Genomic DNA, 25,870 nt, shown 5'->3' on the forward strand with positions numbered 1-25,870 from the left:
TAACTAAACTAATAGAGTTTTCTATGGGTACACTTCGACATGTCTATGCAGCTTTTTGGAAACGGTAGCGTAACTGATGGATAGATAATGTTCTACACCTACTCTAGCAGAATCTGATTTCTTTTCTATCTTGTGAATGATTGCGTCATTTATGAGTGCTGCTGTCACAATGGCGTCTATGCAGGAGAGAGCGCAATGTTTTTTGTGGTTTCATGAAACACGGTCGCCTATTACAGTTCAGCGACAGTTCCGAAGTGCCTATGAACGATACTCGCTAGATGTGAAGAACATCGAAGAATGCTATGGAAAGCTTAGAGACTGGCAGTGTTGGTGAGATGGCAAGAAGTGTCAGACCTGGTGTGAGTGACGGCTTTGTTTATACCACGCACGCAGCATTTCAGCGCAGTCCGCAGAAATCGACGCCTCGCGGTTCCAGAGAAACAGACATATGACAGAGCACTGTAGTAAAGATTTTACAAAACATCTGCATTTCCACACACATAAACAGCAATTCCGGTAAGCTTTGCAACCAGATGGTATGCCAAGGCATGCAGAAGTTTCTGGGAGTATCTGAAACAAATCGATGCAGACAATGACTACCATAACAAAGTTTGTTTCTCCGACGAAGCAACTTTTTATAATGTTTGGATCTGGGAATCGGAGAAGCCACACCTTATCACCATAAGGGGCAGCCTGACAGTGAACGTATGGTGCACTTAATGCACAACATAATTATTGAACCATTCTTTCCTTTTTGACAGAGCCTATATTACTGCAACAGTTACCCTGGGCATGCTGGAACTTAACGTTGCACCACCGTTAAAGAATTCTCAGCCTTGAGTAGTGTTTCAACAATATGGTGCGCCGCCAATCACGAGGTTACCTGCTCACTAGTTCTTGGATGAAACATTTGCGGACAGCTGGATCAGTAGAAACGGTCCAACATCACGGCAGCCACATTCACCAGACATCACCTCTCATGGTTTTTTGCGGGGTTGCGTTAAATATCCAGTTCCTGATGCGCAATTTTTATTTTATTTTTTTTGAGTCGTCAGTCTTCTGACTGGTTTGTCGCTACACGGCACGAATTCCTCTCCTGTGCCGAACTCTTCATCCCGGTGTAGTAGGACTTGCAACCTACGTCCTCAGTTATTTGCTGGATGTTTTCCAGTCTCTGTCATCCTCTACAGTTTTTGCCTTCTACAGCTCCCTACAGTACTATGGAAGTCATTCCCTGATGTCTTAACAGATGTTCTATCATCCTGTCCCTTCTCCTTGTCAGCGTTTCCCACATATTTATTTCCTCTCCGATTCTGCGCAGAATTCTTACGGCACTAATACCAGACGGTGTGGAAGTGGTGACGGTAGAAATGTTCGAGACATCGAGAGAAATCGAGTATTACTTAGACGATCTATGGGCAACAAAAAGAGTACGTGTTGTACATCCATAAGAAACTTTATGATCTGAGCCTCATTTGAAACAAACCAGGTAGATGTATATTCCTTAGAAATGTTTGTAATCAGATAAAGACTTTATGCTCAACGAGTATTTTAACTACATGTGTTTCATATGCTGAAGTGTGGGCAGCCGTTAGCTTGGCTGAAGACGCGTTCGCCATCTTACCTGAGAATGGCTTTAGTGTAATGTGCGTTTAAAAAATTGTAACGTGTGCGACCTCTTACCTACAGCGTTGTGAGAGGAAGTCACTGAGCTACGAATAGATGCATCGATCGCTGTTTTTCTTGTTTGAGTAGCTAACCATGCAGATAACAGATTGTGTCATAAAGACGTTTTACCAAATGATTGTCTGATATTAATACCTGCAAACCACATGTTTGTGTCGACAAAACCAGACATTCTAAAGAAATTTGCTAACATATGTTTTTGCAGAATCGTCACGGAAAATTTGCTTGTGTGAACAGGTATACCTCAGACAACGAAATTTGAATATTGGTGACCAGTAAGGGCGCTAATGACAATGCCGTTAAGGGCCCTAAATCCAAAAACACCTCCATCCATTTGCCACGGAGTCTGGTAAGAAATTACAGGGTGCGGTTTTAAATAAATGATAAAGGTCCTGGAGAAAGGATCACATAAATATTATTAGCACGACGACTATGACATAGAAGGCCGTATGGTAGCAGCTGCGCGCCGATGGTACTGTCCATAAGGATGAGAAGAATGCTGTGTTTGAGTTGACGATTGCCCGTCCCGCAGGGCGCGCGATATGCCAGGTGTCTCGTGACCCTGCCGCGCTGTCGGTGCTGACTCTGCTCGTGGGCCGCGGCGAGCGGCGGCTGGCTTTGCTAGGGCAGCGAGGGCAGCCTGCGCACGTACTGGGGCGGCGCGTTGATGGAGACGCCGTTGTCGACGGTGGCGCCGCGGTCGCTGAGGTGGCGGTGCCGCTTGCCGGGCAGGCTCTTGGCGATCTTGGGGTTGTACAGCTTGGGGTCGCTCACCATCCGCACGAAGAAGGAGCGCTTGTACGCCAGCGTCTCGCGCTTCTTGCGGTCCTCCAGGTCCAACACCTCGTCCACTGGTTCCGGCTGCAACAAAACCAAACCCATCAGCTTCATGGTGGGCGGTAAGCACATTCAGTAACTCGCTTACTACTCGAGATTAAGAGCCAGTTCAGTAATTTCCTGTTGGGACTTTTCCTTTACCCCATTTAAAATTGTATGATGTCTCAAAAGTTTCGCCCCGTTTCACAAGACTATCTTTTACATGAATGAAGGCTGATATTTGGCGTATACATTAACTTACACATGAAAACTAGAAGTTCAAAAAAAAAAAAAAAAGGTTCAAATGGTTCAAATGGCTCTGAGCACTATGGGACTTAACATCTGAGGTCATCAGTCCCCTAGAACTTAGAACTACTTAAACCTAACTAACCTAAGGACATCACACACATCCATGCCCGGGGCAGGATTCGAACCTGCGACCGTAGTGGTCGCGCGGTTCCAGACTGAAGCGCCTAGAACCGCTCGGTCACATCCGCCGGCAACTAGAAGTTCACCACGACGCCAGAAGTATGTTGCTTGTTCACGTATCCGGAGATTATACACGGTCCAATCATACTAATGTGACCACCGCCTAAGTGCGACGTCATTTAGGAAGAGCCACTCACACGCGGGAGGTGGCAGCACTGGCAGTGGAGGGTATACAAAGCCTGTCGGGGGCGCGGGAAATAGTGCAGTCGTTATTCTAATGCTGAAACGAAGCGGTTTATCCTACCCCCAAAAGGGCAAGTTCAAATGGTTCAAATGGCTCTTAGCACTATGGGACTTAACATTTGAAGCCATCAGACTTAGAACTACTAAAACCTAACTAAGGACATCACACACATCCATGCCAGAGGCAGGATTGGATTGGATTGGATTGTTTGGGGGAAGAGACCAAACGTCGAGGTCATCGGTCTCATCGGATTAGGGAAGGAAGTCGGCCGTGCCCTTTCAAAGGAACCATCCCAGCATTTGCCTGGAACGATTTAGGGAAATCACGGAAAACCTAAATCAGGATGGCCGGACGCGGGATTGAACCGTCGTCCTCCCGAGGCAGGATTAGAACCTGCGACCGTAGCAGCAGCGCGATTTCGGACTGAAGCGCCTAGAACCGCTCGGTCACAACGGCCGACTAAGGGCATGATCATTGACTTTCGGGCCAAGGGTGGAAGCAAGTTTGTTCACTTGCCGCTGTGGTATACTGTGCATGGCAAAGTAGCGCTATCCAAAACTGGCGCCAAGGTAATTATGGTGCACCATCGGTCATAGATGACAGGCGTGAACGATGGCTGCAGAGATGGGCACAGGCGAATAGACGTGGAACTACTGAGCAGCTGACTGCCGAGACAAACGAAGGGGCTACCAACAGTGTCTCCTCAATAACAGTTCAGCGACCGCTGCTGTGTATGGGCCTCCACTGCCGGCGTCTGCTTCTGCTGACTGCTGTTCAAATGGTTTAAATGGCTCTGAGCACTATGGGACTTAACTTCTGAGGTCATCAGTCCCCTAGAACTTAGAACTACTTAAACCTAACTAACCTAAGGACATCACACACAACCATGCCCGAGGCAGGAGTCGAACCTGCGACCGTAGCGGTCGCGTGGTTCCAGACTGTAGCGCCTAGAACCGCTCGGCCACCGCGTCCGGCTCACTGCTGTTCATCGGCGACGAACGCAACTGGACATACACTGAGTGGCGAGATGTGGTCTTTACAGATGGATCACGTTTTATGTGCCATGGTTCAGATGGCCGTTCGGACGTATGGCGTGAAACGTCTCAAAGCAAACACCCTGCAACAATTGTAGTCCTCTTGAAGCTGAGTGCAAGTCATGGTCGATTTTGCACATTTTATCGTGTTCACTCCTATTCCTTTGATTCAGAGTTTGTTACGCAACTTGTTTCGTCTGCAACCTGCAACATTTCCAGACTTATGCATAATGTCTCATGATTGTATTTCACAGTAATAGCATTCAAAGCTGCATTTGCTGCAAGGGTTGAACGAAAAGTACTGCCTCCACCTTAGTTAATTGGGTTTGGATGGGGATATTTTAATAAATATTTTAATAAATAAAATACAGAAATAATCCTTAGAATGTGATCTTCACTTTTCCACATAATCACCAGCCAATTGGATACATTTCTCCCATCGATGAACAAGTTTTCTGAAGCCATCACGGAAGAAGTCGACACTCTGTTTCCTCAACCACAGCCTCACAGATTTCTCAACGTCCTCGTCAGAAGCATAATGATGTCCCCGCAGATCGTCTTTCATCATCGGGAACAGATGGAAGTCAGACGGTGCTAAATCTGGACTGCACTGAGGATGCCGTACAGTGGTGAGATTCAGTCTCTGAAGTTCTGCTGTGGTGGCACGTGAAGTGTGTGGTTTGGCATTGTCGTGCTGCAGGAAAACATTTCCATTTTCCTTTCGGATCCTTGTCAACCATCGTTTAATAGTTCGCAGAGTTTTGGTGTAACGCTCTGAATTTATTGTTGTTCCACGATCAAGGAAATCAACATGGACAATATCATCTGCGTCGCAGAATACTGTGGCCATGACTTTTCCAGCTGAGGGCAGCGTCTTTAATTTCTTTTTCTGGGGCGAGTCTTTGTGTCGATATTCCGTAGACTGGCGTTTTATCTTCGGGTCGTAAAGGTGAACCCATGTTTCGTCTCTTGTCACAACTGAATGGAGTAAGGCGTCTTCTTCATTCTCGTAATGCGAGAGGAGTTCCTGGTAAATTTCATGTCCGTGCGCTTCCATTTCAGGAGTCAGCATCAGGGTATCCATTGTGCACAGATCTTCCGATAGCCATGCAAAGCAATAATGTGACCCATACGTTCTTGTGAAATGCCGATTATGCTTGCAATTTGTCTCTGAGTGATACGAGGATCGTCCTGAATCAGTTGTCAACATTTTGCTTGTGAAACTCAATGGTTGCTGTCACAGGAAGCCCAACTCTTTGTTAGTCACGCAGGTCAGATTTTCCCGCCTCAACATCTTTAAACTTACTCGCCCAACGGCGCATAGTACTCACATCAACACAATCACCATAAACTGCTTTCATTCTCTGATGAATCTCCCTTGTGGTGACACCTTCTGCTGTCAAGAATTCAATGACTGCACGTTGCTTAAATCGCATTGACCGACCGTCTGCGCAGGGTTTCATACTTAACACTGTAACAACACAACCGTTCAATGCTAAGGCTTCCTGTCAACTGGAGCGGTAGAGAAGAGGCTACGGAACAAGCCAGTACCGCCGCATACCAATGCTGCCAACTGTTGAAGAGTTACGAAAGTGGAGGCATTACTTTTCAGTCAACCCTCGTATTTAAGCAGTATTTGAAACTGTTATATCTATCAATCTAACAATCTGATCATTTTTGGATTGGTACTATGTACTATGTGCACAATTCTAGAACTCTTAAAAGATGATATTAGCTTTTTGTCAAGAAAAGAAAAGTATTGTTTTGCTGTGTGGTTTTCATTATACCTTTTTTATCGAGATGGTGATGCAATAACATACGCGTACTTTCAAACGGAACTATGTAGGTCGAGCTTCGGAAGGATACTTATTCGGATAAAGAAGTAGCATGCGTAGTTCCCTCTAAAATTAATTTAACGATATTTCAGGACCTCGACAAAAGAAATGAGTTATGAACATTGACAATACTCACCCCTTTGACTAATATCGTCTTGATGTCTTCAAAGCCTCCTTTAATGCAAACGGTAAACGTGACCCCTAAGTAAACGTAATAAGTGACTGATCCTACGCATTTGTGAGATCCCGTCTTATACCTCTGAAGACGCGACGCTGCTCACCCTTGGCAGTCAGCTTCACCGAACAAGCTCCGCAGTGTGCTCGTCGAGTTAGTAGGAGTGCTAATTTCCGGTTTTGTGTCGTAAAAATGAATGAAAGATTTTACGACGTACAGAAACTGCGTTCTTGCTGGACCATAAACTTCCAGCTTTAGTACTTGTCATTTTGGTGCAAAAGGAACAGCGTAATATTTCTTAGCAGGGATATATATATATATATATATATATATATATATATATATATATATATATATATATATATATATATATATAGCTGCATGTTGTCACTTCCAGTCTCTTTGTTTTTAGGCGCAAATGAAAATCCAATCATATTGTAAGTTAACGTCTCCAAGGTGCCACGAAAATTTAGCCTAATCTATAAATATGTTTTGGATCATCGATGTTGTATATTACGGTCGACCACTATTCAGTGGTTTATTTATGCTTTTGTTGTTGCTCTTGCTCTCCCTTGTGTCTACCAAAACAACAGTCTTCTTCAAAATTAGAAATGAGAGAGGTAGCAACTACTGAAAGTTTTCACAGCAGTGTAATGACCTTTCGTTGTCTGTTCATCTGTTCATCTCACATCGAAAGATGTTAACACAATGTTTTTCTTCGTATTTATGTAGTTTTTCTCTACCAGTTAATTTCTTTGATAAAGTTTTCTATTCGTCATTCCAAATACCTCTATATTAGTGCCCTCATACACCTTTGTAACAACGAACGAGTCACAGAGTTTACAAACATGCGAATATACGTAAGGGTATAAAAATGTCTCGTTCTGCCACTAAACAATTGTATTTACTTATTTTTCGATGTAGTTAAGTATGAGGTCTTTGTATTTTGTCCAACGTCTTTCTAATGCGTGGATGATGTAGTTAACTGAAATTATCTGGGAGAAATGTCTCCTCGATGGAAGAAAGCATATCAGTTTGAAAAATTTTTAATAGTTAAGCCTGTCAGTGTTTCCCAAATATCAGGCTTATCGGTGTGTTAATTGGAAAACAATAGGTGGTTCCATTTGAGGTTATCTAGCAAGAAATTGCTTTACGTAATGTTTGTATCCTTCGTGTGTCCATATATCGAAGACATTGGATTTATTCATGTTATTCAGACGTTGGCACTACCGCCAAATTCAATTCGTGGAAGTGGTCCTAAAAACGCCGGTCTCTACGTTTCCTGAGAATCATGTAATACCGCCTACTGAGAACAGGAGGAGAAAATCAAGACTATATGACAATATTAGTAACTATTGCTGTCTGTAAGGGGTCGTCATGATGCTTCATCACGCAGTCCCACATGTCACCAAGGTTAATTTGACTATGCTGCAGAAGCTTCTCTTGGTTGCCCTTAAACATGCTACACTCAGTCCCAGATTCTACCCAAGCGATTTCCATATTTCTGGAGCCCTGAAGAAAGACGTTCGTGGCCATCGATTTACTTCGGACAAAGAGGTGTAAGCGTGGGTATAATCATGGTTTAGTAGGCAATAACAAACAATTTTCAGTGCAACAGCATCTGCAAGTTTACAAACATTTTTCCTTGAAGCTACTGATCGTCTTGTCGCAGGGTGCGATAAATGTATTAACAATTATGGCGATCACTTTTGAAATAATAATAAGATTTCTTTCTCTCTCCCATCTGTCTCGTTTGAGTGTGACTGCTTCCTCTTCTATCCATCTATGTATGCAACTCGCTATGTCCTCAAATACCGTGCTTGATTTTCATACTCTCTCCGTCGCTACATGCAGACTATTAGCCCTACAGAAAAAAATGAACAGGACCTTTTTCTAAGACATTTAATGTAGTTAAATTTCATACTGGGATCCGTTTTTGCTAGAGATTGTAGATGTTGAATTATTCATGAAAATCTTACAAAAGCGACCTTCAAATGCGTTTTTCTTGAATAACTCGAAAACTGCGGCTTCCAGTGACAACGTATACCAGTGCAAAATTTAACTACCGTAAGTTAAATTTCCCACAAAACGTCCCGTTCATTTTTCTGTAGGACTTATAGTTTGCACATGGCTAGCGAGAGAATATGAATGTCTCATGGGTGGCTATTGAAGGCATTGTGGGTTGCATAAAACCCATAGGTAGGAGCAGCCGAATCATCCAGTATATAAATTAAAGTTCTTCATAACATTTTTCTGTCTGTATATGGATTTGAATCTCTGTAACTACTGTAGTGATTTTGATACAGTTTTCACTGTTATGTAGACTGATTCATGAGCAAGGCTTGTGTGCATAATTTATTAATACAGGGTGTACATAAAGTCTGGGAATACTTTCAATTATTTATTGCGTGAGAACCAAACATTATAAAGATATCATACATATGTCATTTTGAAGAGAAGCCCTGAAAGTTTTTTTCATGTGTACCGCCACAGCGTAGTTTGGTAATTTGCCGGTAGTCAGCGCTAGTCGCCAACATGACGAGCTCAGGTGCGGAGCGAGCTTTCTGTGTGTTGGGGTTCGTGTGCTATAGCTGTTCAACGAATGTTTAGAACGAAGTACGGTAAGAAGCCACCAACAAGTATGGCCATTTACCACGGGCACAACAAATTCGTGGGTACCTGAACACGGAGCTGCCGCATCGATGGATCGACCGTGCTGTAGAAGGAGTAGTTTCATGAAATGGCCTCCCCAATCACCAGACCTCACTCCGTTTGACTATTTTCTGTGGGGACACATTAAAGATCTGGTGTAGGTACCGCCTCTACCACGTGATGTAGCAGAGCTCCGGGAGAGAATACGGGAAGCGACTGCCACAGACGACGATGCCATGCTGGGACGGGTACTGACGTCTACTGGGTCACTCATGGTTCGCATATCGAATATTTTTAAAAAAAACTTTCAGAGTTTCTCTTCAAAATGCAATATGTATGGCAACTGTACAATATTTAGTTCTTGTGCAATAAATAATTGAAAGTGTTGTCGAACTTTATGTACACACTGTATTCCACTTAAATTTCTGAAATATGCTTATAATTCAAAGCCCCCTGCTTCGTCTTCCTGTCTCTATATAAAGGCTAATCTCAGGCGCTACTGTGAGGATTTTGATATGGTTTTCACTAATAGACAGACTGATTCACGAGGAAGGTTCTTGGGCACAGAAGATGGGATTAAGGTCACATGACTGCAGTGCCAGACCAGTCAGAGCTGTGAGACGGGCGCGAGCTGCTGCCGACTTCCTAAATGATCTGTGATGCAGAATATATCAGCTATTGCTTTAATTGTTTTACGTTATGAGGACAAGATGATATTCGTTTACCTATCTTTATTCTCTGAGCTCTAATTACAACTCTAATCAGTGGCCCTTAAACAAAATTACCACTGTGCTGGACGTTCGTCCAACCATTAATACTTGTGAGAGAAGGGAGGGGGTGAAACGCATATCCCGCTCCTCTCGAATAACACGAAGGGGACCACCGAGCTTACCGTCCCCGTCCGACGAACGGGTCACCATCAACAGTGCCAAATGCCCTCATTGCAGACAAGTTGAAATTTAACCCAGGACGTTGGTACAAAGACTGCTGACAAGGAACTTTACGCCACCACCTCTTCTTCCACTGTAAGCCAAATACTGGCAGTGGAAACGTCATTCACCACCAGGTTTCGAATTGGATTAATCCCGAGTCGGCCGACACCGCATAGGCGGCAGGTAAAGTTGTAGGTTTTCTCCTACTGTGTTCCACAGTTGTTTCTCGGGGAACGTGGCTGTTTGCGGAAGTGGGCAATTGAAACCTTTCACCTCCCGCTGTGTCGACATCATTAGGAACGGGGGAGCAGATAAGCTGTAGATTAACGAAGAAGGAAGAGGCGTTTACTACTTACGCAGCTATCCTGGATATCGTCGGAATCTGTGCATAGAAATTGGAGGAATGTACTATTAATGACCTGCAGAAACTCTCCATCGCAGAATATGCGCCGATTTTCTTCAGGGATGTTTTAAATTATAAGTCTGCGACAGAAAAGTACGACACTGAGACCTACACTTTTAATCCACAACCCACGATACATGGTGTGATGCTGGCTACATGTGCACCATTGCCTTTAATTAAGAGTAGTTCCTGCTCTGTTAGATCATGACTGATTCATAGGACAGACTACTGCTTGTATCTCTCTGTGCAAAGCAACAATTTTTCAAATGTTTCTTATTACGAAGTATTTGTGATAAAATGCTAATATATTCTTTGATTCCTCTTGGAATTGGAAACAAACCGTGAATCATCGTACAAGAAGCGATGCAAGGCCCACATAGGTTACAAAATAATAAAATGGTGCAGTACAACCAGTCACAACCATTCTGCTCATAATGATACCCACACCCATGAAGAGCTCCTAGGAAATTCTTCAAACATTTGTCATTAACGACACCCACTTCAGCGATATTACGTTTCAGTGTGTGTGAAATAGTTGTATTCAAGGATTTTTTAAATTATTGAATAAGAAACTTAATTTCTCTTTCGTTCAATTTCATTAGCCACCAAATAATGGGAATTTTCCTTTCAAATGCGGAAGTTATTTCTGCTGCACCATTTAAATCGAAGTCACGTTTTCCGTTTGTTACCTAATTGTAGGAACCGTCACATTCCCTATATCGGACTTTCTAATCGATACAGTCTCCAAAGTTATGATTAGCGGTTTCCATCCTTGATCGTTTTTACAACGCTCGCGGAATATACATGGTCAACTGTGATGATCGTTAGGTCAGCGTGTGTTACTCCCACTCGATGAAACATCGTTCTAGCAAACGGTAAGGCCAGTAACTTTTGCTGAGGAGAGGATTGAAAGGAGTCTGCTTAGTTTAGTGACGATAAGTAAGAGTATATTTTCAGTTCCAACAGGAAGACGGTGATTTTTCTAGTAGTATTTGTAACAGCCATAGGCTAATGTTAAGTAATGTATTTAATTCAGTTCATAACAACATTAGCTGACAGGCATAGTAACCGTCTTTTGGCAAATGAAGTTTCTTTGTCGTAGCACGTGAGTCAGTTCTTCAGGAAGCAAGCTTTTTGATACAGACAACAGACTTCAGTTTTATATATCACCCTGTCGTATTTCGCTGTTCCTTCTTTCCATAATGATTTGCAGGTATTTTTAGCTATTATTGTCAAATCAAAATTTAGTGAACAAGCAATTAATAAAAGAAGTAAATGCAGTAAAAACAACCACGTGAAAGAACTTGATTGAAAAATAAAAAAAGATAGATGCAATGTAGTACCGTGAACTATACATTCCCAAGATTAGCTGTAGCATGAGGATAGGTCAGATCGACCGTTTTACCTGATCTTTCTCCACGTTGTAGGTCTCCAGCAGCTCAGTGGCGATTTCCGTGATGACGTCCCACGCATGGTCTGTAACACACGAAGATTTCAATTAGGATATGAGGCCACAATTAAGGATCATACTGCGTTACGAAACTTTCACAAATTCCCTGCCACGGAGATCCACAAAGTATTCGAGAAATGGCATGCTTCGAAACTAATTAAACAAGCATAGCACATGAGCGAGAAACAGTGAAACTGACAGGAGATTGGGTCAAACAGACAGAACGCGACTGCTAGAGAAGAAATATGCCACTGATGACTAAGGGGCGAAATTTGGTAATCTGGTTAACGTATGAGAGCGGGAGGCACTTGAGATTTTCTATGCGTTACATGAACGTCCTACAGATAACGTAGATGGAATGTCGATAAAGGCACAGAATGGTGCGTTATATTGCTTCCTGAATCTCTTCGTTATGACATAAAAAAGAGTGGGGCGATGGATGCGGTTGTTTTCTGTGTGGGGCAGCTGCTATCCTCACCTGTAAAACAATAGTGTTCATATCTCTATATTACCTATTTCAATGCTGTATTTCATTGAGCTGGTAGATATTTTGTATTAGTAAGTACGATTATTAAACTTGTCACACCTCAGTATGAAATCTGTTTCAATTTCGATTACACGGAACATTTAGCCTCCACACGTCACCTCTGTTATCGCAGACGTTCCCTACGAAACTCAAAGCACTTGTTTGTTGCCTTCAGTGGGCGAGGGAACCGGGCTAGCATTCTTCGCACCATTCTTCCACCCCCGTAGGAGTCAGTACGTGGGGGCACAGCTTGCTTCTAACGCTCCTCGCACCCCTGACTAAAATCGACCATGTTAAAGTTAGTGCATAGTACCTTCCATTCTTACACCATCAACTCGCAACGGGACATTCTGCATAGCTTTTGACTACTTCAAATATGCCAACATGCACTAGAGCCTACTGGTTATTTTATTGCTGATATTATGAACAAACTGGTTGATTCTTTAGTGACAACACTGGAGTAGTTGTAAACGATATATATATCGTTTTGGTGGATAAATACGGTATTATAGTGCTCGTGTTATCCATAATACGATGCAAAGTTCCTTCGGATATGCCTGACACCGGGCAAGCGACTTTCAAGTAAAGTGTATCCCCTGTACGGGAATATACGAGTGCAGTATGTAGACTCATGGATGACGACGGATGGAAGTTTGGTCATGAGTCGTGTTATGATAACCAAATGGTAAGGCGACCGCTCGCGCTAAGTGGGAAATCTGAATTCGGGTCCCGGTCCTACACAAATTTTCAATGTCGCCATTCCATCACACAACTGATGGTTGTCCATAACCGCAGCTGCCGATCACATTTGATGATTTATATCGTAGTTGAGTACTTGAAGATAGTTTCCTCCACACTACTGGTGGAACGCCACTGCCACCTAGATAATCACCGATCTGAATGTTACTAGAATTAAAATGTAGTTCGAGTGTAAATTACTGGGTACTATGCGAGCTTCATTTTCAGTTATGAACTTTTACTTTTTTTGTTGTAGTTACCTTAAATAGGTTTTCTGTTTTATGGTTTAGTTATAGTCCTGAATATACTATAATTAACCCAAAACAAATAATCGTAATGTAACGATAATGGTAAGAAAATGATTTTCAGTATAACTATGTCCTTCACCGGAAGTTGCTTTATGTTATGTTAACCGGGGACCTAGAAACGACGGAGAGGCTCCGTCCCCGCCACAGCCGCAGTGGTCCGCAACCCCACGACGACTACCGCAGTCCACATCACTCCCCCGCCCGCCCACAACGAACCCAGGGTTATTGTGCGGTTCGGGTCCCGGTGGACCCCCCAGGGAACGTCTCACACCAGACGAGTGTAACCCCTATGTTTGCGTGGTAGAGTAATGGTGGCGTACGCGTACGTGGAGAACTTGTTTGCGCAGCAATCGCCGACATAGTGTAGCTGAGGCGGAATAAGGGGAACCAGCCCGCATTTGCCGAGGCGGACGGAAAACCGCCTAAAAACCATCCACATACTTGCCGGCTCACAGGACCTCGACACAAATCCGCCGGGCGGATTCGTGTCGGAGACCGGCGATCCTTCCCGCCTGGAAAGCCGTGCGTTGGACCGCACGGCCAACCGGGCGGGCTGGAAGTTACATCACTAGACATAGTCCTACTGCAAGTTGCATCCCCTGTCTTCCTCTTTTATCTTTGAATTAGCTACCCATAAATGTACAATTTTATGTGAACTCCGAATGATAGCGCAACATGGCTTTGAATGTAAAAAACGTATTTTTATGATCTTCCTTAAGCGAACGAGAGGTTCTCAGACTGCTAATAAAAATACGGATTAAACAGAATAATATTACCAACATAGGTTATTGTCTAACCCAGCTGCTTAAGGGGACACTCCACCCTAAATTTTTTTTTCAAGATTATTTTAATGGCTATGTAACATCTTTCGAATGTCGACTCTAAGGTCACAAAATGATTTGGATGCATTAGAATTACAAGTACGTCTACGAAATATTCGACATATGGACTGCACCCGAGGAACACTGCCAGCTGCTAAAGAGCTCAAGACAGTATCAGAGACTTGCACCTGATACACTACTGGCAAGATGCACTAATGATGACAAGGCACCAAGTGAAAAAAAAAAAGTTTGCCCAGTGTCATTTGGCCCAGATGTCCCCCACCGCCCCAACCCTCACCACCACCCATCCAAACCCCCACCCCCACGCAAAAAAAGATATTTTGGGTCTTGTAGACGCTGGTTCTCAGTTGAGTATGGGATGTTTTGAAGACTGAAGACAGCAGGAGTCACAGCACTACTATATCTCCCTCCCAGAAGAACATTTGCTTATCTGTAGATCAACGACGGATCAAACAGTCCACAAGATGCTGGCTGAACTAGGAAAAATTCAAGAAAAAGGCTACTCTGGTCTTGAAATTACAAGACGAAGAAGCCCTGCCGGAGCAAGAAAGAAAAACACATCGTACTGGTAAATTTTAAAAGGTATGTGTCTCGTACTAACATTCGTTTTTTTAATAAAATTTTAAAATCCATTTCCTGTAAGTTTGTTTTCTAAGTTCAATCCCAACATTTTATCGCTGATTTGAACTAATCTCGTTGAAATTTTTGCAGGAAGTAGTAGTCAGGTATTTGCATACTTCTATGCATTAACATTATCGAAAATGTAGTCTGACTATTTCATTATCACATTTATGTACTGATAATTTAAGAAAATGTAAGTTCGAAACTGGTAAAAATACTGGAAGTACAATAATAACATTTCTCATAAAATGAATGCACAGAACTGTTGGAATATGTATTGTGAATATACCTAAAAATACTATTAAAATCATATTAAAAATTCAAAACTCCAATACTAATGAAGTTCTGGATTTCAAGGTCTGAGTATACATGATTTTAAAATTCGGTTGAAAACAGGAAAGTAGAAGAAAAGTTAAACTTCTAGTTGGAGTCTCTCTTTGAGTGTCATGGCTATAATCACAATGTCTGGAGTTCAAAGACCATACTGGCTTACCTTAAGGCAAACGTTTGCAAAAGTATCTGTTTCATGAAATGACTCGATACAGCTGTCAAGAATTTGAAGAACTGCATTTTTGCCGTCAGGTGTACAAATAAATTATTTATTTTCTACCGGTTTCGGCCATAGTGACCGTCTTCACGGAAAACTATATCAACCAAAACAAATGAACAATTTATACACAAGATAAAACGAGTAAGCTGTCCAACCGATCAAGTTAAACATGTCTAAGTTCTTACAAGTAAGATGTGGGCTACATTACACGGAATTGCAATTCAGCTTTCAACTGGATGAATTGAAAACCATCACAGTGCTAAAATGTTTACCGACACACGTATAATACACCATGATTTCGAAATCAGCACAAAACTGATTTCATTGAGATGAAACTGAACGATCATTAACGTAATATACGAGGAATGATCTCTGTTGATATGTAAATGTCAAATGATTTATACTTGTGTCAGACTCTGGATATCTAACATTGCAAAGATCATCTTTCAGCAGTCGATTTGTATCATATACAGGATGTTAGGGGCATAAGTACAGATATTTTTATTGACAACTGAGGATATTGTTGTAGTTGTTGTTGTCTTCAATCCAAAGACTGGTCTGATGCAGCTCTCCATGCTACTCCATCCTGTGCAAGCCTCTTCATCTCCGAGAAACTGCTACAACTTACATCCCTCTGAATCTGCTTACTGTATTCATCTCGTGATCTCCTTCTACGATTTTACCCCCCACGCTTCCCTCCAGTACTAAATTTGTGATCCCTTGATGCCTCAAAATGTGTCCTACCAACCGATCCTTTCTTTAGGCAGGTTGTACCACAAATTTCTCTTCTCCCCAATTCTATTCAGTACCGCCTCATTAGTTACGTGATCTATCCATCTAATCTTCGGCATTCTTCTGTAGCACCACATTTTAAAAGCTTCTATACCCTTCTTGTCTAAACTGTTTATCGTCTTGTTTCACTTCCATACATGGCTGCACTTCATACAAATACTTTTAGAAAGAACTTCGAGACATTTAACTCTACACTCGAAGTTAATAAATTTCTCTTCTTCAGAAACGCTTTTCTTGCCATTGCCAGTCTACATTTTATATCCTCCCTACTTCGATCATTACCAGGAATTTTGCTTCCCAAATAGCAAAACTCATTTACTAGTCTGATTGTCTCATTTTCTAATGAACCCATTACACCAGTATGTACTTCAGGTGTTGAAGTGTGGATATGTGGACGCAAAACGGCTAGATACTGACATAGTCCACTGAGTGGTGCAGTTAGGACCATGCAGGAAACTTCAGATAGTAAATTATGTGAGGTGTTTGTGGGAAGACTCTTTCACACAGAGAAAAAACAACTAACACACTGAAGTGGGCACTTGAACACTGTATATTGTCAACTATCAGTTAAATGTAGACCATGAACATCTATCGCTGAAAGAATATGCGACTAATATTTACATTGCGTCTGTGTTGTTAACAGTATGAAGACACATAGTAGCCATAAGAAACGGCACAATGAAAAATATCTATTAAAGTTTGCCTCACGTAAGTAATTGTCTTATATAGATAGACAGACGAGAATACATCCCCCATACAGTCCAGAATGAGTTAGGTCATACAAATATCTCAGTAAAAATTTATTGATAATAACTGCCCTTAGAAAACTTTATGTGAAGAACTTGTTACCATGTCACATTTAATTTACTAATACAAGATAGCACAGTATTTATGTATATATGAGAAATTAAATTACTTTACACCGTAAAGATCATCTCATAGTAACAAATGTGTATTATACATAACGAAAATACATTATATCAATAAAACGAAGAATATGAAGTTATATCAAGAGTAAATAGAATTAACTATCCCGCTGAATATAAGACCAATTATCTTATATGCATAAAAAGTAATAAAAAACAAAAATTACAAAGAAACTGTACCTCACGTCTATGTCAAAAGAACACGAATATAGATACAGCACACGATCTAGACCTCTGGTATAGTACAGTCTAGACCTCAGGCACTAACAGTCTCCCGTAAGACATCTAAGTATCATCTTACTCATCTGTTCATTGAGGATTATACGAGTAATGACCAGAATTACCTAAGTAGCTCACTTCTACCATGAGTGATATAAAAGAAGATGTAGAATATGAGACATCATGAAGTTCTCTAAAATTGTTTATTCTTCAGTTTCTTTGGCTCATTTAAAATACTGTCAGGGGTGTTATTTAGTATTATAAAAATATTTTCTAGTAAGTTTATAACTATATGTGTATTAATTGCGGGTATTAATTTCATATCACTTTCTATATTAGCAGCAATGCGTCCCCTGATTTCACATGTGCTCCTAGGGCTGAGGAACCAGAATGGCTGGAATGTTCATGCAATCTAATCTGTAAGTTCCTACCTGTTTGCCCCTCTTCTCACATTGTTCACAATTAATCTTGTATATATTTGCTTGATCATATATTAACTTCTGTTCCAAGATATTTTGAAGTTTACGCCTCACATCATTCTCTATCCGAAATTCTACACTCACATCAATATTAATGAAAATTTTGTTAATTTTATCAGAGATTTTACCTACATATTGCAAGATTTTACAAAAATAAAAACGTAAAGTCAATTCTCCACTAATATCATTACAGGCCGGCATAAAATGGGTTTGTATTCGGGGGGAATGGTGTTCAAATATCCCTCTGCTTCCTGGTTACAGTTGCGAAGGGTTTCCGCGACTGACTTAATTAGAACACCTCTATTGTTTTTTAAACTAGAACACTGCAGATTTCTTAAAAATGGTTCAAATGGCTCTGAGCACTATGGGACTTAACTTCTGAGGTCATCAGTCCCCTAGAACTTACAACTACTTAAACCTAACTAACCTAAGGACATCACACACATCCATGCCCGAGGCAGGATTCCAACTTGCGACCGTAGCGGTCGCGCGGTTCCAGACTGTTGCGCCTAGAACCGCTCGGCCACTGCGGCCGGCGCCGAATTCTTCTTCCATTTTAGTCGTCCTTGAGTTTATAGTTCATTTGACGTTTTTTTTTAGTTCATGACGTCAACTTAACGATACCACTAACTTCCTCGTTGTTTTAAAACAGTTCTTATATGCCGTAAAATGCTTAAGGTTGCGGGTCCGCTTTGGATCTGCGACTCCTCATTCTAATTGAATGCTCCATGAAGGAGGAAACGCTGAAATGTCGAACTTTCCTCTTAAAATAAAATAACATGTCGGATAGGGGCTTGATCCTTGAGTGTGACTCTTAGAGATAGTGCTGTCTCGTCAAGAACGCTTTACGAAAACCTCAGAGCTTCATTCTATTAATATGTCTCCCCTGCGATTCCTAACTGCCAAATTAGCGGGAGAGTTTATAGGGAGTACCAGACGTATGTAAGCCATTTTTATCCGATCAACGTTACCACCTGTTTCATGGAAGACCAGGCACTGCATGGCGTAATTATAATTTATGAATAGGAATGCTACTCTGGACTTGGAATCACGAGGCATTTGTCTACAACCTAAACTAATTGACTAACCGCAATGTACAATTTATTTCCTCACTAAGATTTACGCCAATGTACAATTTATTTCCGCACTAAGACTAAGTGTTTACTAGGATAAAAAAGGTAGTAGATAAATATCTAAAGTAGCATAAAGTGTGCGTTTCCGGTGGTATTCACTTTGCCAAACGTGCGCCACTAGTCAGCAACAACAAAAATAATTTAGAATATCGCTAAGGAGGACCACTGCAATAGGCACGCGCAGCCACCACCAGCGAATGGAACTCGAGCATAATGTCCCATCAAGCGCTGTGTTTTTGAGGGAAGTATGCCGCCATTCACTGAACGTGGCAGACGGAAAGAGTTAATGGGAACTCGATCCTCCCTGTTCCAGCATACGTGCCTGGAAGTTGCAACACGCCTCCGTCACAATCACTATCAAGGGCGAATAACTACGATTTCAGATCGTTTAAATAGCAGTAAGACTTCACAGCGGTATTGCTGTTTTTCGTGTGTTTGTTACTGCCTACCAAAATGAAAGAAGAAGTTAAAGAAAATGACAACACAAATTTTGTTTTCGCCAAAATGAGAAAAAAGATGATAGTATTAAGTTTGGTTTTCACGACACTGAGGTTAGAATAAAGCTTGCTTCTTCGTTAAAAGCATTAACTGTATAATGTGTAAGTTTGCGAAGTAGTACAAGCATTATATGACGGTCTAATGTTAAATTTGCAAAAATTATTTCCTGAAAACAAAAAATAAGATTGTACAGGAAATTAAATTTTAACTAGAGTTTGTATTACATGAAAATCGATCCCAGATAGCGAACATGTCCAAAAAATCCACGAGGTTGTAAAAAACGATTTTTGTTAAACAAGTAAACAGCTGCATCTCCGATCTAAAATTGTTAAAGGAGAAAATTGTAGGGCTTAAAGAGATCTATCGATCGCTTTTTTATAAGTATCGACTGCTTTGTTACGTTTCGAGATATTTTGTAGAAACCACTAAAAATAGTGTTCTCTATAGTCCGTTAACATTCACAGTCTCATACTTGCTCTTTGCTGTAAGTATAGCCCGCAGTAAGTAAAAAAAGTAGTTGTTAGAAAACAAAGCGCTCCCGATAATTGGCTAAATTTTTTTAGCTGATGGCCCTACACTAACGGTTTAAGTCTTAGTTTTTTCACAAAGAGTTGCAATACCATGCTATTAAATCCCATGCTAATAAATAATTTTTCTGTATTTATTAATTGTAAGGATGAAAAATGCTTCGAATGACTTGCACTTTTGAGGTGTGGTTTTTTAAGTAACTATCTCAGTCTTTATTTTATGCAAATAACTTTTATAGAAAGAGACTGCTGAAATTTTTCCACGAATTAAAAAATAATTGTTCTACGACCTTCTGTAGCTGAGATAAACTCTAGAAAAATCTAGTGGATGAAAATAACATTTTGGAGCGATACACGTGACGGAGGTTAATATTGTACAAGTATAACGTAAGCACCACTAATAAAACAAAACATTTACGGTATTATAATTTCGTGATGCCTTCAGCTGCCTTTCTCTTTATTTCATGTACGATTGCACAATTTCGGCCTTAGGATGTTTTTAAATACCTGAAACCGTAGCACTATATAATGGATTCATTAGCAACTCTTGTGATTTTGACATAGGAATAGGTCGTATCTGTAGTCGCATTATAACTTACTTTGTGGATGATTCTTCAGTAGTATGTTGTGCTATGTACGTCCTTTACTCTGTTACTGCATGTAAAAGTCATAAAATAGATTAGAAAGGTTTTCCGCTATTTTAAAAGCACATTCTTGTAGAGAAGTTGTTGAAAAGCTCTTATATATAAGGTTGATGAATTTTTGTAAAATAATTACAATCTGCTGAAATTGAACCAATGCTGAGGGTTCGCTACCAACGTACCATTAAGACACTAGAGCAGACATAACTTTCCTGCTTGCCTAGTGTGTTCTCTTATGTGCTTTCAATCATTGAAACCTACTTTGTCAAAGATCTTTTATCTCCACTTACAATCTGGTGTATTATCTTCACTTACAAGTTGGTGCATCTCTTCAGGAACATTTCCGGCCGTATCTCCCTACGGCCTTTTTTGCTTCTTATCCGCTCAGGGATTGTTTCCAGCACTTTGTTCCTATTTCGCAAAATCAACCAGTATGTGTTAAAACTACTAAGGCGTCTTCGGTTGTTTACAGATGCCGCTGTCGTTTATCGACTAATGAAGTCATCACAAGATCAAAACATACAGCAAAACGATTTATAAAAGATATCTGAATGATGCGAAAAGTGGTAGTTGACACTAAATAACGAATAGTGTGAGGTCATCCACATGAATGCTAAAAGGAACTCGTTAAACTTCGGTTACACGATAAGTCAGTTTAATCTAAAAGCCGTAAATTCAACTAAATACCTACATATTACAATTACGAACAACATAAATTGGAAGGAACACATAGAAAATGTTGTGGGAAGGCTAACCAAAGTCTGCGTTTTATTGGCAGACCTACTAAGGAGACTGCCTACACTACACTTGTCCGTCCTCTTTTAGGATACTGCTTCGCGATGTGGGATCCTTACCATGTGGGACTGACGGAGCACATCGAAAAAGTTCAAAGAAAGGCAGCACGTTTTGTATTATCGCGAAATATGAGAGAGAGTGTCACAGAAATGATACAGGATTTGGGCTGGATATCAATAAAAGAAAGGTGTTTTTCGTTGCTACGGAAACCTTTCACGAAATTCCAATCACCAAATTTGTCCTCCGAATGAGAAAATATTTTGTTGACACCGACCTACATAGGGAGAAACGATCACCATGATAAAATAAGGGAAATCAGAGCTCATACGGAATGATATAGGTGCTCATTCTTTCCGAGCGCTATACGAGATTGGAATAATAGAGAATTGTGAAGGTGGTTCGATGAACCCTCTGCCAGGCACTTAAATGTGATTTGCAGAGTATCCATGTAGATATAGATGTAGAAAATTAATGCCTCCAAATTTCTTACGTGAAAACTCTTAAGGCTTTTTAAATAAAACAAACGTTATTAACATTCTCCATTTTTATCCTTCAAGTTCACACATTTATTTCTCAAGATTGCCATCCTGGCGACGAACACATTCCTCCCAACGAGAGACAAATTTGTTGATGCCGTCACTTTAGAATGTTGGACTTTTTGTCGATGGAGCCACATCACCACCTCTGCCTACAACGCTTCATCACTATCAAAGTGAAGTCCTGGAAGGTGTTCTTTAAGACATGGTAACGGATGAAAATCGGACAGGGCAATGTGGGACTGTGTGGAGAATGATCGATGACAGTGAACCCAAGGCGTCAGATTGTTGCAGATGTGGCAGCGCTCGTGTGTGGTCTGGCCCTGTCATGCCGAATGAGAGGGAGCTGCATGTGTGGACGAACTCTTTGAATTCGAAGCTCGATTACAGCACGCTGCTTCTCACCCACCGACATAGATACCTTACGCACCGGCATGTTACACTCTACAATTGGAGGCCCTCTAGAGACAGAGGGCTGAAAATATGTAGACATGAAGATTAAAACCATATTATGTTCATAACATTCCTTTTATTTAAAAAGCCTTAAGACACTTTACACAAAAAAATTCGGAGGCATTTCTTTTCAGCGTGTCCTCGTAAAAGTCACGAGAGGCGTTTCCTTGCAGGGCGTATCTCAAACGCACAAATGGTGACTGGCATGTTAATTTGTGCCGTATTGGTGGAGGATTACGGAAAACTACAGATGCTGCGTCACTTTTTCTCTGAATTCACAGAGGAAATGATGCTAGTGTAGACGTCACATGATATGAAGTTCCTCAACTACGGAAGTGAACTTCCTACACATCCTCAGAGAGAACGCTTTAACAACTGCAAAAAGTTTCCGCAAGCACTTAAAAGTACCGGAGAGGTCACTTCGTCCTCACAGAAAGAATTAAAGATGCTCTAGAAGGATATCTGAAACGTTTATTATCCATTTAAACACTACACTCAAGAAGAACGTAAATTTTATTTTCCTAATATCGTATGTGATCAATATAAAAATTAGTGAATGGGAATTATTTCGAAGAATAAGAGACAGAACACTTTCCAACTTTGCAGTAGGTAGATGTAATGGCTGTAGCGGTATTCATTCTGGTTTCTTTCTGGGAAATACTGATAACAAAAGAACATTTAGATCGTGCTTCGCCCGTCTTTTAGAACACTAAGAAACTCTTGAGGTGTAACTAAAAGCGTGAGACACTATGCTAAAGTTTAGAACGAATTGAAGTAGAAATATACTGACAAATCAGGAAGAGTCATCATTTCCCCTTGAGAGCAATACATAACTCCAAGACACAGCAATTGCTAGACAGACTGTTGTAGCACAGATGCCACTTCGTGCTACATCACTCGTTTCCAAAATCTGACAGAAAAAGGAATACTAAGCATCCCGCAGACTGCGAGATTATTAGAAATAGGATGCTAGCTCCGTTGTAAAAGAAATGGGGGAGGGGGGGGGTGAGAGGACAGTTGTGGTAAGTATTCATGGTAGCCTAACTGAATGAACCATCCCTGAGTTTGCTGTAGTGAATTACGGACACTTCTAATACTGAAATCAGAAAGGCCGGACTGAAATTTGAATTCCACTTCTTTCCTATACCAGTTTAGTGCCTTAACCGCAGTACCACTTCTCTCAGACGGGATGAAATAAAAGATCTAATGGTATCCTAAATCGATGAAATTTCGTTCTCGTGTTAACAACGCACTGTCTTTACATAATCATAGAATATTTTTCTCAATAATGAGTAATTGATGCAAATGACTTCACTTTCATGCGCCAAGCGGTTAAAGGCGCTACAGTCTGGAACCGCGCGACCGCTACGGTCGCAGGTTCGAATCCTGCCTCGGGCATGGATGTGTGTGATGTCCTTAGGTTTGTTAGGTTTAAGTAGTTCTAAGTTCTAGGGGACTGATGACCTTAGAAGTTAAGTCCCATAGTGCTCAGAGCCATTTGAACCATTTTTTTTTCACTTTCATGCATTTCTGTTTGTATACATTAGTATATATGAAGGCAGAGTCTCTTAACAAACTTAAAGCTCCGCAATAAAAATATTTTTGATTTGTAATAATACGATCAACCGCGATCAACCGAAGTAATGACGAACTTCTCGTTCAGGCCACGAAGGGCCAGAGGATGTCTTCCGGCCGCGGCATGATGAGGATACGGTATGGAGAAGGATGCCCGCATCTCGTGGTCGTGCGGTAGCGTTCTCGCTTCCCACGCCCGGGTTCCCGGGTTCGATTCCCGGCGGGGTCAGGGATTTTCTCTGCCTCGTGATGGCTGGGTGTTGTGTGCTGTCCTTAGGTTAGTTAGGTTTAAGTAGTTCTAAGTTCTAGGGGACTTATGACCACAGCAGTTGAGTCCCATAGTGCTCAGAGCCATTTGAACCATTTTTTGAAGGATGTGCTCAGTACACCGCTCTCCCGGCCGCTTTGCAGATTTTCCAGACTGTGGAGCCGCTAGCACTCGGTCAAGCAGCTCCTCAGTTGGCTTCACGATGCTGACTGGTTCCTGTACCAATCCTCCCACCAAAGTAAAATCCTTGGCGGCACCGGAAATCGAACCCGGGTCCTCCGCATGGCTGCCATCTATGCTACGTAGGCGAAGCAAGAAGTATACTGACGCAGTCCACATAGTATCACTAGGTTCAAATTCACTGTCTAGTTCTCCTTGCTATTCTATGTTGAAAAAAGGCACGCTGTGCAGATTTGCCTATATCTTTTATCAGTTTTTTCACACTTCTCTAGTATGGAAATACGTATGTAAACATATAATTCAGTTTCATTGGCATAAGATCACAAGTGATAGTGTACCACATTTTGGATGCAAAACGGAACAAATGAGACGCAGTTACCTAGCAACGGTTGTTCTATAGAAGCCACAAGTGAAGTTCGCTGCTGCGATAATTCTGAATTATATTGGGTAATTCGAGACTTGCATTGCATCTACAGTTCTCTTTTGGTTTTGATAGAAGCACAGCATCAGAACTTAGAACTTTCGCCGCGGCACCCTAGACGCTACTGATAATGTAAGGTTGTCAGTAAGTTGGGGCAGTGGACTTAACCACCGGGCCATCCGAAGGATACACATGGGCCACCGCAGCTATTAACTGTCTCCAGTGCTATCACACTAACAGAAAGTACGCTCACCGGCGATGAGGCAGAAAATGTTGCAACGAAGCTTGAGACTTAAAATGAAGAACTTCCCACGGCCGGGAAAGATCAGGTACGTGGAAAAATAGATGCGGCTGCATATAAAAGACTGGCAATACGATCGGAAATGATAAATAAGGAAGTTCAAGAGGAATTTTTCGACACCAGCTGTCGTCTTTTGCCAGCTATGTGACGGAAATGGCTCCTGTGGCGTTACGTCTTGGTATGTATTTTGAAACGCGTTTCCTTACATTGCCGTTCGTTGTCATACTTTCTTTGGGCTCTAGATACGTTATTATTTTTTCAGTCTTTGCTGTCTATGAGAAAAAAATACTTCTGTTTTCTTTTATAGTAATTCTAATATTTCGTTGGTTTGTTACTCTTTTTATTGTGAAATGTGAAAGCTGTCGCGGGCCCTGCCATATTCTGACGATAATTTGAAAGACAGCGGGAGCGTTGAAAGTGATACTCCGCGTCTGCATTTTACTGTTCTGAAGTGATTGTGGAAATCCTATGATAATTGTGAATTTCGTGGAAAAGGCTAGCCTTTTCAGTCCAGTGTGTGTGGCTGCGACATGCAGTTGCCAAAAGTTTCCGAGAAGCGCACTCGGGACCAATTCATGTGACGCAGAGAGTAGCATGTGCGGTGATCTGTTAGTCGTGTTACATGGTTTGACAAATCTTTGCTTACCTTGAAGAACATTGTATTGTTTAGTTATTTCGTTTACTTGTTTCTTTGTTTGAAGAGTCCAGTCTAGTAAGCTGCCCACGCAACTAAGACTGGTAAAATAACTACTGTTGGTTGGCTCTAAATTTGTAGAGAAGCCTGTCAGAAAAGGGCAAAATTGAGGAGACCCAGTGTTATCGAGATCTATGTGGTCTCCTTTGCAAAGAAGAAGGGGAAAGCGGAAGGGAGTCGTGTTGTGGGAC

General features: G+C 41.4%; 1 protein-coding gene across 1 annotated transcript in view; it reads right to left on the reverse strand.

Moving 5' to 3' along the window:
* Positions 1 to 2,304: 2,304 nt before the first annotated feature.
* Positions 2,305 to 25,870, reverse strand: part of LOC126251646 (tyrosine decarboxylase-like) — a 176,991-nt gene continuing 153,425 nt past the window's right edge. The window contains exons 8-9 of the mRNA XM_049952199.1: positions 11,612 to 11,682; positions 2,305 to 2,547 (exon numbers count right to left, since the gene is read on the reverse strand). Coding sequence (XP_049808156.1) covers positions 2,308 to 2,547; positions 11,612 to 11,682 — 311 coding nt within the window. The 3' untranslated portion in view covers positions 2,305 to 2,307. The remainder of the gene's footprint in view (positions 2,548 to 11,611; positions 11,683 to 25,870) is intronic.

Source organism: Schistocerca nitens, chromosome 4 (assembly GCF_023898315.1).
Source record: "Schistocerca nitens isolate TAMUIC-IGC-003100 chromosome 4, iqSchNite1.1, whole genome shotgun sequence".
In the NCBI taxonomy this organism is placed as follows: domain Eukaryota; kingdom Metazoa; phylum Arthropoda; class Insecta; order Orthoptera; family Acrididae; genus Schistocerca; species Schistocerca nitens.